General features: G+C 36.1%; 1 protein-coding gene across 1 annotated transcript; it reads right to left on the reverse strand.

Moving 5' to 3' along the window:
* Positions 1-852: 852 nt before the first annotated feature.
* MSTN (myostatin) lies at positions 853-11,319 on the reverse strand. The gene is made up of 3 exons (XM_053273117.1): positions 10,584-11,319; positions 6,343-6,716; positions 853-3,619 (listed from the first exon to the last, which is right to left on the reverse strand). The coding sequence occupies exons 1-3, from the start codon at positions 10,954-10,956 to the stop codon at positions 3,239-3,241; spliced, it is 1,128 nt and encodes a 375-aa protein (XP_053129092.1). The 5' UTR covers positions 10,957-11,319; the 3' UTR covers positions 853-3,238.
* Positions 11,320-12,705: the final 1,386 nt, after the last annotated feature.

Consider the following 12,705-nt stretch of genomic DNA (forward strand, 5'->3'; position numbering starts at 1 on the left):
ACTTAACCTCGACTAATTTAATCTACATCTTGCTCCTGAAGTCCCACTGATTCTGTGGCTGGGATTCCAAGTAGGGATGTGCACGAACCAAGTTTCGTGCACAGGTTCGGCACCGTGAGGAGGGGAGCAGTGAGTGGGATCTTTTTTTAAAAGGAGAGCAGGTCTTTACCTACTCTCCTCTGCCACATGCAGTTTCCTGCTGTGACGGCACTTGTCCCAAGTACTTGTGTATGACACCAGCATGCACATGGCATCAGCGTATGTGTAGGTGCCATGTGTGTGCTGATGCCGTGTGCAGGTACTTGGGACAAGCGCTGCTGCAGCAGGAAGCTGCATGTGGCGGCAGAGAAAAGGTTAGGACCTGCTCTCCTTTGTAAAAAAAGGTCCCATTCGCTGCTCCCCTCTATGCAGCGCTGAACCTGTGCATGGACCTCGGTTCATGCGCATCCCTTATCCAAGAGTCATTCATAGACTTAAATGAGTTCACGGGGACTTTCCAGCATTCCTCTTCCTACCTCAGCCCCCTGTCCCTCTAAAAAGTTCCCACAAAAGTCAGTGGACCTTCCAAATCCTTATTCCTTAAGGCATGGGGATTTGGCAGCTTCATCTGATGCATATGGAAATGCTTTGTGTGTATACATTAATCTCTTTACATCAAGGGCTATGAGTTTTAAGTAAGTCATACTGCATACTGCACTGAATGCAGTATGCAATCCAGAAAAATACGTTTAAATTCTACAGAAATAAAATGTAACATAAAATAATTATTGTAAATTATTTCCAAATATAGAAACATAAGCGGAAAGAGAAGAAAACAAAGAGACGGATATTCTGCTGTAACTTTAACACAAATAAAATGATAAGTTGAAATCCAGAATACAACAAATATAGCTTTGATATTGTACAAAAACGAAAATATTTTAACAGAAATTATAGTGGTTATTTGACAATAGCTGTATTTTCAATAATCTTTCACACTTGAAAATAATGTCCCTTCATAGGAAATAGGTAAATTTCTAAACTTTGTTTTGATTAAAAATTACTGATTATGCTGAGCAAAATATACAGTAATATGTGAAAATCAAAGTTTATTAATACTTATAAAATAAATGTAATGAAATATTTTGCAAGATTTTAGCTTGTAAGAAAAATACAGTTAATGAAAATATTGGGTTCGTGCTTTCAGCAGTATATTGGTATATTTCACACTATATTGGTGTATTAATATAATGGAACATTATTTTTTAACTGTAACAATGGAATATGGATGATTTGGAGGGTTGGGTTCAAAGGACTGTGAACAAAGGAAAATTGTTGCTAGCACTGTTCTACAAATGCTTGTGCAAGAGCTTGCAAAAGAGTTCATAGACTAACAGATAGGTGCTATGGTGACTCTCATGCTTCCACTTGTGCAAGAATGTACAAGTTCTTATGCAAGCATCATATTTGGACTTGTTTTGAGTTTTCTCCTTCAGAGTTCTAGCACTGTAAGACTGAGCAGAAGATGGCTTATATATGTGGAAAGGTACCTTTGGATCTAACCTAAATGTCCCCCATTTGTCCACATGTGTATCTTATTAATGTAAAAGAGCAAAAACAAAAAACAAAAAACCACCCCCAAAACCAACCCCCCACCCCTCAAACATTTCCAAAGATGTCATTGTTGATCTGGAGATAATTATACCTGCAGTAGTTGTGATCTGCTGAACATTGTGCACATGGAATGCTTACATGCAGTCTTTCTAGTTAATTTCAAGTGAAGAAGTAGAAGCCATGTGAGCATCAAGTGTGCAACAGCTGTCTGAGTAGAACAGTAAGTGCTGGGGTTTCATGTGTACATCAGTGCTCTCAGGTGCAATTATCTGGGTTAGAGTGCATTTTTTACACAAATATAAAATAATGTACTTATATTGGCTTGGATCGAAAAGTGTAGTTGCATGAGCAAAAGGGGGGTTTCCCAAATTTTGGCAACACCTTCTTCCTGCTGTACCTCCCTGTGCCACATGCCAGGGCTTCAGGAGGGTTCCCCCAGTCCTCTGGAGCATCCCCCCCTTCAGAGGGTTGCAGAAGGAAGTGTGAAGAGGAAATCCCCATTCTGTTAATGGATCCAAGCCATTGCTGAAATATATGTAATTTTCTGCAATAAAGCAAGTTAACCCAAATTTGTTGTACTTTATATGCATAGTAAATTTAAAAAACAAACATTTATTTACAATATAATATTGTGTATATATTACACAAACTTAGTAATATATCAACATTTTATTTTTACAATACTTGTACTTATGAATTATTTCCATTGGTTTATCATAGTGCAAACTGTAATGGTGTGAATGTGGGCTATTATAATTTTACCATAAATAATCGTTCACTGCCTTTGCAGTTATCTGCTAAACTTAAAAAAAAAAATCCCTATTCCTTGTGAATGTACTTGAGGAGATGTACTTGAGGAGAAGAGGATTCATGATTGTGCTGAATATTCTATTTGTGTCATAATCACTAACACGTCAGTCTTATTGGTATTTATAGGCTTGCCACAGTATCACATTTTGTGGTGACCTAGCTATTGGCACATCCCATCCTAAACACTTATGAGCTCCTGCATTAAATCTTGGGATTGGAGTGTAAGTCTACTGTGATAGCACCATTGGTAGCAGGTAATGAATGCACTGATTATAAAAGGAATGGAAACAAAATGTACCTACTCTAATTAGTGGATTTATCTGTTTTTGGAATTTCACCTTATCAGTTTCTTTTAATACTCTAAATTCAATTCAAGTGTTTGAGGACAATTAAGTGACTCTGATCAGTCACCAATATATCCGCTTATGTAAAAACAACAGTAAATTAAACTGTTTTAACTACCTTTATAGCCCACTCCTTTTCATTCTCTGGAATACAAGGAGGTTGCTTTATCTATTTCTATCTGCTGAAACCTGCATATGGTTAAGTTGTTTGCATAAATGAAAACAGATCCCTTTCCAGAATAAGAAATTCATTGTGATATCTTGTGATTTTGATTGGAGCTTATCTTTTTCACTGGTTAAAAACCAGCCCTTGTATATAAATGTCTTTCAGTTCACATACTGTAGCTTGTCTGGTAGGAAATCTTTACAATAGCCTATAATATAGCCTATTAGAGGTAGGCCTATTGTACAAAAGTCAGTTTCAAGAATTGCTTGAGGGAAATTTTTTTGTATATTCCATATCTTATGAAGTCGGAAACCTAATGAAGAGCTCATGAACACCCACAACGATCTACCACCATGGCTGGTATCTTCCCATATATTATTTGTTCTTTTCCATTGAAATACAGCATATTTATTGGGGACATCTTAGTAGGTGTGCAGCAAGGGCCTGCTGAACCTCTTGGATTTGCTTGGTGTACAAGATGAGTATGTGGATATTTTTGCAAAAATACAAATTCACATTCTCCAGAACAGTAGTTTGCTTTGTATCTTTTGGGTGCAATTATCCAGTCCCATCCAAACGCTTCAAAATCCACAGTCAGTGGGTAACGACAACATCGAGATTCAGTTGAGTGTTCATCACAGTCAAGACCAAAATCTCTACGTGATCTTTTTGGTGTATCTGTAATCCTGACCTCTAAAAATGGATTCTATAAATAAAGGAAAAGGAATAGCATGTTTGAAGAAAACCCAGTGCATTGCAGTAAAGTAATCAACATCTTACACATCAAGAGATCTTTTTCTAAACATTGTAGAGGTTGATGTAACCCCCCACTCTCTCAAAATAAATTTTTGTAACAATTACTTTAATAATACTTTTAAAGTAAATCTACTTTTGTAGAGAATTCTGAACTTTATAACAATAAACAACCTTGTTATAAAAGTATTTTCATTGAATCAATCCACAAAACTGTACTACTAGCTTCATACATAGTTGTACCTGGGGACTTTGGATTTGTGTTTATTTACCATCAGCAGCGACTTGCCACATGGCAAATGATTTTTAAAACTAAGGGACATTTCAAGCAATTTGTGATATGGCATGCTGTCAAAAGAACAAGATTCCACTAAGGAATGCTCAAGCTCTTTTTCTTAGCATCTCTTTGGATCATCATCATTTTTTTCATCATATATATTGTTAGAAGGGCTTGAAGACTTCCACAGTTTGCCTCACATTCAAAGTAGGAAGATTTTTTTTTAAGGGTATGTGAGTGCTGAAATATACTAAAGGGAAAACTTTGGGCTTTAAATGTCTTACTCCTTTGTGTTCTGAATATGCCAAAGATTGTCCACATTAAAATTGTCTGGCGTGGAGTTCAGTAGATTATGAGAAGGACTATATCTTCAGCCAGTGTAGGACAACACTAGAATATGGGCTAGTTATGTAAATATCCTCTGTTGAAAATGCCTAGTAAAGGTGTTATAATAACCTAGAGCTGTTTCTGGTCATGTTCACTGCTATTTAATTCCTCTGACTTCCCTCAAAGAATTGAAGATAGGCTAAATAAGCTAATACTATGGTTCCTGAGTGAATCATGCTGGAAAAGAGAAAGCTAGGGAACATTTGAGTGTTGAAAGCTAATCCAATTTCCTGTGTATCACTGGCTTTTACAAAGCCACATCTCTTTTCTATAACATGCAAGCTACAGTTCTTTCTCAAAAAGATGTAGGCTACAATTATTCCTGACTATAGGGAAGTAAGTTTGTTTGTTTGTTTGTTTGTTTATCAATCACATTTATATACTGCCCAAACTTTCATCTCTGGGTGGTTAACATAAAGCAATTAAAATACATATAAAAAGTTGAAACAATTCAACAATGTTATATCAATCACAAAATTAAAACCAACAAATTTTAAAAGGCTGAGAAAGTTTGGTTGAAAAGATGGGTTTTCAGATGTTTTTAAAAATTGCCAGAGATGGCAATTTTAGTAATTAAATATATGTAATAGAATTTTTTATTAATGTGTTTACAAAAGGGAAGTAAAATAATTTGAAATTTGTAGGATTTCAACTTCAAAGATTATTCAGTTAGTTGAATAATTACCATATATGGTAAATTTGAATCATAGTGAATTTTAATCTGAGAAAGATTTTCTACTTCTCTTGAGCATAATTGTTTTTGACTAACTGATCTGATTATTGAGTGTTAAAAATCTGTTGAGAGCAATAACAATTGAATGTGCTGTTTATATTCAGAATGTCTTTTTAAGAATACCAATTTTTAAATAAATTCCCAAGTATTTTCTGGTGTAACAAGTAGTGCATCCAGCTAATTTCAGTGGCAGGATTCTGTATGCAAAATTTGGTATCTGTAGGCCATCTGAAAGTATGACTTTATTTCACACACACAAAAAGCCAACAAAGAAACAAATACTTCAAAATATATAATAGATATTGAAGTAGCTAAAGTGGGTGGTGCAGAGGCTCATTCAGTTTGCTATAGTATTGCATATATGTTATTATGTCCAAACTACTTGACACTTGGATGCTTTTTTATGTTAGCTAGAAGAAACCACTGTTCTACCTCACTCTAGATTATAGAAATTGCTAGGTTGGTCGATCTTTGATTCATCAGATTTTAAGGCTATGAAATATTGCTCTCTGTCTTTAAATAATTACTCTCAGCTTAAAGAATTGCTAATGAACTGAATATCCTGGCATATTTTAAAAATTAAACAAGTGTTAACTCCATTTTACAGACAGGAAAACATAGAGTACATGTATAATTCTGATTTAACTCGTTGGAGAATGATTTTTATCCTTCAATTTCATTAATTTTTCAGTACTTTCACATTCTGATCTTGATACATTTCATGGACTAACATTCAAATTAATTCTGTGCTATTGTGTGAGGGAGGAGGGGTGATTTCCTACTATCTTCCCTTTCCTCTGAAGCCCATTGGGCCTCCCAAAAATACATCCAAGGGCTGTGCAACTCTCAAGGACATATTTTCAAGAGGCCCGGTGGGTTTCATAGGGAAGGGGAGATAGCGAGAAATTACCCTTCCTCCCTCATGTGACGGCACTGTACTAGTCTGGATGTCAGCCACTGTTATGCTAGCACAGCGCTAGCTAATCTTGATGTCAGGTAGCAAGTTTACTGCCAAGTAAATATGCTTATGGTCACAGCCTTAGAAAATCCCTGATTTATCCATGTGAAACATCCTTTTCAAGCACTGAGTGCTTGAAAGGGATGTTTCACATGGATAAATCAGGGATTTTCTAAGGCTGTGACCATAAGCATATTTATTTAATAAATAATAAGCATAATAATTTAATAATTTTAATAATTTTAATAATTTTAACTTTTATTTTGAATGAGTGCCACTCATTCAAAATAAAAGTCCTAAAGATTTGGAAGTGGCACTTACCAAGCCATCTTCCCCAGGTCCCGGATAAGTTATTGCAAGATCTCTTCCCTTTTCATCCAGTGCTTTGATTTCAATGCCCAAGTTGGATTCAGGTTGTTTGAGCCAATTTTGCAATACAGACTTCACATCAATGCTCTGCCAAATACCAGTGCCTGGGTTCATGTCGAGTTTCAAAGATCGAATTGCAGTAGAAGTTGTTCCATCTTTCATGGGTCTGATGAGTCTCAGGATCTGCACAAATACTGTTGTAGGTCTCTGGACTTGTCTTAAATATATCCACAACTGGGCCTTCACAACTTTATTATACTGTATTTTAGAGCTAAACTTAAAGAAGCAACATTTGGGTTTTCCTTCCACTGGCACAGGAAAATCAGCTATAAATAAATAGAAAGAAAACATTACTTGTTGGCAGACACAAAGACATATTGAAAAATAAAGCATTAAACTCAAAGACATTTTAAAATATCTTAACTGGACATTTATTAGCAATTTATTCGTTGTAATGGAGGCACTTACCATGATCTTATAGGACCCTCCACAAAGTCAGCCACACTTTTAAAGGCCTTTTTATTTTTAACCACCACCCCCGCCAGTACTTTGCCACCAACACCCAGTTCATTCATCACAGCTTGTTATCTTTTCCCTTCCCCCTCTTGATGCACAATATACATTTCTGGGCTATCTGAGTGCAATATGGATGTTTTCCACAGACTGATTGCTGTTCCATATGAACAGAAACATGCTATATGATGAGTAGTGGGATGGGGTGCGGTGGGGGGAGCGGGAGACTATGTCCTGTAATAAGGAACCCTTGCAGAATCGAATGCCTTATTCCATAGAGATTCCCATGCAAACTAGTGCTCTAGATACTATTTATTCATGCGTGGTAACATGTATAAAGGCTGGAGTTGTGTTCTCAGTGGCGACCAGTAACTCTTAACATTTAAAACAATGTCAACAATGGATTGTGGCCTTAAGTCCATTATTTAGTTATTTATATTTGTATCCTGCTGTTTGTTTGTTTTACTAAAGCTCCCAAAGCTATTCATAGTATGCAGCAATTTCATTAAAAATCTTACAATTTAACAATTATAATCACAAAATAAATGGACCCATGAAGGCAGATGGAAGATAGTGGGTTAGGGAGGTGGGTCGTCAGAGATGAATGGGCTAAAACACAGAATTTAAAAATTCTGAACTAAAAGTTGCTTCAACGTTTTAGGGCATTTTGAATGACTAAACATTCCTTGGAACAGATTTCTTGAAAACTAATGAAGATTAATGGAAATGCTCAGGTACAATAATTTTTTTGGTGACAATTTAATCTCTATTATTTTTCTGTACTTCCATGTTTTAGTCTAACTATTTATGTTTGGAGCTTATGGTATTCAAGCTGTTATTTGTGCTGAAAATTAGAGGCTGAGATTTAAAAATTATAAGGAACATTGAGAAGGAAAGAAATTGTAAAAGGATATACCCTGGGAATCTCTGGGAGTGTGTAGTTATACTAGCTGACCAGCTGTACAGATCAGTCTCTGAAATAAACTCTTCCCCCAGTCAAAATCACCAGGGAAACTGGACCCACTGTACAATGTACTGAGCTAGGAAATGACTGTGACATCTGACATCTTTCTTATATTCAACCCCTAACATATCTTTATAAAAACAAAAAGAATGACAATCATACATTTACGATGTGATTATTAATTATTTCTAATTTAATCATTTTAAAGTGGGCGTGACATATAAACAGTGAGAGCTGTGGATAAGCTGTAACATAAACCAGGTTGCTGTCCTTTCATTGGCTATAATAACTTTAGTTCATTTTCTTGATTTTCAGTATGCCACATCTGGGCAACATTATAAGACAAGGAATTGTAGTACAGCAGGAAAGATATTTTTTGCATCCATTGAAGTTATATAACCTGTTGGATACATTTGTACTCTCCATACTAATAGTGTAAAATAATAATACCTTATGTCCATGTATTCTAATATTTATGTGCCCGAGTTTGGAATCTAGAATACATATGGTCTACTGAGCACACAGAGCCCCTATGTGAGTGGCTTTCCCCAATTACTGCCTTTATAAAGGACAGCTTTGTACTTGTTCGTGGACTTTTCCCCCAGTTTAAGTAAATAGGAATGTGGTTGGACAATGGAGATATATATGTATATCACTATATGTATATCAGACCTCTTGTGCTTATAGGATATTGCTGAAGCAGAGCAAAAGTCTTTTAAGTCAGCTACAATTAAAATTGCTTTGAAGTGTTTTTTTAAAGTATTACTTTTTGTAAATGATTAGAAAAATGTGAGTTAAATTAATTGTTAAATGTAAATGTGAGTAAATAATCTAAGTAAATCATGAAAAGTAAATGAAAAGTAAATGAGAAGAAAAAATATTTCCCAGAATGTCTATTTCTTCTCTAAGGCAGCAAAGATACATTAAGATATTTTAATTATGTCAGCTTTTTTAAAAAAAATTGTTTAAAATATAAACAGTAGGTATTCTTTCTTAAAGAAGCATTATAATTAAGATAACCATGTCAGATCATCTGAATACAGTATTTATAGTTAATCTTAATTGTATGACTGCAATGCATACATTATTGTACTTCGGTAAAATAACTGATATTCTTAATATTACACTGAATTAAGTCTCAGTATTGTATATTCCTGCTGTTGCTAGCAAATCCAAGTCATGTGTGCCTAAATTTTCCTTTTACACTATTTCATCATCGCCTTTAAGTGTTATACTGAAAACAGCTGCCATAGTCAAATACTTTAGCTAATGAAGAACATAAGATACTATAATATAAGCTGTGTAAAAGATACTTGATAGGAGCCATGGCAGATGCTTAGCACTGAGAAGATAACTAAGAATCTGCTCATTCAGTAAATTCCTAATAGAATTGGTAGAGTTATGCATGAACACTTAAAATATATCACTGTTGGCACTTAAGTGTTATAGTAATGGATGCAGTTGTTTCACAATATGGCTATATAAAATATATCGATTGTGTTCATTAGTAATTGTAAACAAATCTATGAGATTAGGAGAAAGTAAGGATGGAAAGATACATAGATTAAAAATGAGCACAGGGGCCAAGTGCTGTGGACATTTTTACACTCCTTATGCACCCTATGTTCAGCAATTTTGAGGGCATTTGAAAGGGCATGAACATGTTCATGGCAGAGAGGAAATGTGGTCCCATCACCTTGACAACTCAACCAAAGCTCCTTGTTTTGCCATATTGCACTACAGAAATCAAGCCACCATTGCAACACTAAAAACATGGAAGTTGTTTATCTGGGTTATATTACTTTCAGTGGGATATATGCTTCATGCCTTCAGTGCTCATTCCAGTGCAACTAAAACTGGATTTGGATTTTCTGGGGTTTGGGAGTAAGAGGAATGTCACTTTCCCCCTCTTCACTGACATCACCATCTAGCCAAATCTAATTCGCTATGTGGCTTGGTGATGGCATCATGTTCACTGTGTGGTTCCTGATTGGTTGGGAACACACAGTGAAGGAGAAAAAAGTCTGTTAAGGTTTTAAGGGGGGGGCGGGTATCAGCAACAACTGAACTGGGAACCTGGGAAACAATTATTGCAAACAAGCACAAAAAGGGGCAAATAAATAAATAACAGTCAAGGTTTTTGGAGTGCTGTTTGCACTTCCCAAAAGCACACTATTCATTTGGAAAATGTGGTGCAGCTATAGTTTATATATCACTGTATTAAAACACAGTATATGAGGACATTGGGGCTGAATGGTTCTACATTGTCAGTTACTTGTTTCCCACCCCCACCCCCCAATTTCAGGGGACCCCAAAAACTCATGCTCTCATAAGGTTTTCTAGTGTACACTAACATATTAACATGTCTTTATTTTCTTATTTCCCTGCACTTCCATATAAATACTCTAAAAGTCACTAAAAACTCTAAAATTGATAAACTTTATATCTTATTTATATATGTGCAAAAATCAACAAGAGAAACGGGTGGAATGGTTCTCATTGAATATTTTGTACATAAAGGAGAAAATACCATGTTAGGCAATTATAGTGGATCAGTATTCAAATTCTTTAAATATGCTCTTCTTCTTCCATCCCTCCCTCTTTCCATCTTGAATTCTTTAGCCAGCAGTTTGTTAGAAGAGGCTAAAAAGAGCTCTTGCTCTTTATAACTGTTTGTCAGTACAGTCATATCCTATAAGTTAATAGAAGTACTTACTCTCTGTAGGCATTGTAATAATAGTTTCAGTTGTTGCATGATAATCATCATCTTCCAAAGAACCATCACTGCTGTCATCTCTCTGGATATCATACTGATCAATCAATTCTTGCAATGGAGGAGCTTTAGGTAAAAGTTGCCTTATAGCATCCCGGCTAATATTAGGTGCTTGTTCCAGGCGCAGTTTACTGAGGATCTGAATTTTAATAGCTTCTATTCTTGAAGATTTCGTACTTTGTCTCCATGTGCATGCATTGCACAGCCCATCTTTTTCTATGTTCTCATTTGCCTGGTTGCTTTCATTAAGATCCACTGGACTAGGTATGATTAGCATGAAAAAGTAAATGTAAAGATACATTTTTAGCTTATACATGGCCTCACATTCAGTGCAGTCCTTTCCCTTTCTTTCTCTTTCTTTGATTCTTTTTTAAATCTTTCAGTACTCTGTAAATCACTGAAGGCAAATGCAATCTGAGACAACTCACCACTCTGGTGAATCTTGTATATTCCAAGAGGGCTTTTTATATTCCAGCCTTCATTAGACTTGTGTCGTCAAAACCAATGATTGGCTGTTAAACCAACAATGAATCTAACTGTCAGATGTTAAAGCCATGTCTGTCATAAGTTGCTGGACCGCATTTTGCTACTGCCAAGGGTGAGCTGATTTTCTGACTATTCCATAGAGGATATCTCCTCACATGCTGAAAGGATATTTCCAAGGAGCATGGCCAGCAGTATCAAAAGATAGTGTTACCATTCTTAAATGTGAATCAGCTGCTTCTTTTATTATGAATCAATCAACGTATCCCTCTCCCATCTGAAAAGGTCAACCAATTTGGAGGGAAACAAACCCTGTTTAAGTCTATTAAAGACATAAACATTCTTCTAAAATTTTATATTTTACAGTACTGATTTAGAAAATATCAACTGTGAGATATTTAAGCAGATATTATTATGTTTCCTGTATATGGCTAATACCCTTATCCTAAGCACATTACGGGGAAGTATAAGCCACTATCCACAGATCTTTGAGTGCAGTAGTTAAAATTAACTTCTAATTTCTTTGGTTATGTAACCCTCTTTGAGAAATGTTTGTTGTTGAAAAGAAGCATACACTTATTTTTTAATAATAGTAATATTGCATTGTGTTCTCACTGCATTAGTCAAGATGTCAGCCAGTATCTCCACCCGAGTCAAATAGGTGATTAGTTCTGTTAAATGTGACAGTGCTAATCACCAGGAGCTTTCCCAGACAGCAGGCTTTTCTGTGGGTTTTCTGCGAGGCTTTACTGAGAGCTTGAAGTTGCTCCAAAAAACCCGACACAAAAAGTGGATTTTTAAACTCCGGATATAAATTGGGCTGCACTCTAATGTGGGTTGAAAAAGCTGAAGTGTGTGTGAAGTGCTCCCGGGTTTTCCCTTCCAAATTTAAGCTTATACCAATTTTTGTTGGGGTTTTTAAAATTCTGTTTTTTAGCAAGTGCTAGTTATTACCTTTAAAGCCCTGAATGGCCTGGGTCTGGGCTACCTTAGAGAGTGCCTTCTTCTGTATGTTCCCCATCACACGTTGAGGTCATCTGGAGAGATCCGTCTCCAGTTACCACCAGTATGTCTGGTGGCGACTCGGAACCGGGCCTGTAGCTGCTCTTGGCCTATGGAATGCACTCCCGGCAGATATCCGCAGTTTAGGCTCGCTATCAGCCTTTAAGAGAGCCCTAAAAACTTACTTGTTTGGCCTGGTCTTCCAAGGTTTTTTAAACTGTTTTTTAAAAGTATTTTAATTGGTTCTAAATGGCTTTGAATTGTTTTTTTTTTTAAATTTATATTGCTTTGAGAATTGTGTTTTAAATGTGTGTGTCTTTTTAAATTTGTTGTACACCGCCCAGAGCCTTTGGATGGGGTGGTTGAGCCAGTGTGGTGTAGTGGTTAGAGTGCTGGACTAGGACTGGGGAGACCCGAGTTCAAATCCCCATTCAGCCATGATGCTAGCTGGGTGACTCTGGGCCAGTCACTTCTCTCTCAGCCTAACCTACTTCACAGGGGTGTTGTGAGGAGAAACTTAAGCATGTAGTACACTGCTCTGGGCTCCTTGGAGGAAGAGCGGGATATAAAATGTAAATAA

Source organism: Hemicordylus capensis, chromosome 1 (assembly GCF_027244095.1).
Source record: "Hemicordylus capensis ecotype Gifberg chromosome 1, rHemCap1.1.pri, whole genome shotgun sequence".
Taxonomy (NCBI): Eukaryota; Metazoa; Chordata; class Lepidosauria; order Squamata; family Cordylidae; genus Hemicordylus; species Hemicordylus capensis.

What these genes read in the sequence shown, in the direction of transcription:
- MSTN (XM_053273117.1), bottom strand. Translation starts at nt 10,956, where the DNA reads ATGTATAAGCTAAAAATGTATCTTTACATTTACTTTTTCATGCTAATC. An exon ending in TATTACAATGCCTACAGAGA is followed by an intron (nt 6,717 to 10,583) that starts GTAAGTACTTCT and finishes ATTTATTTATAG; the next exon opens with CTGATTTTCCTGTGCCAGTG. An exon ending in GACCTGGGGAAGATGGCTTG is followed by an intron (nt 3,620 to 6,342) that starts GTAAGTGCCACT and finishes CTTTATTTATAG; the next exon opens with AATCCATTTTTAGAGGTCAG.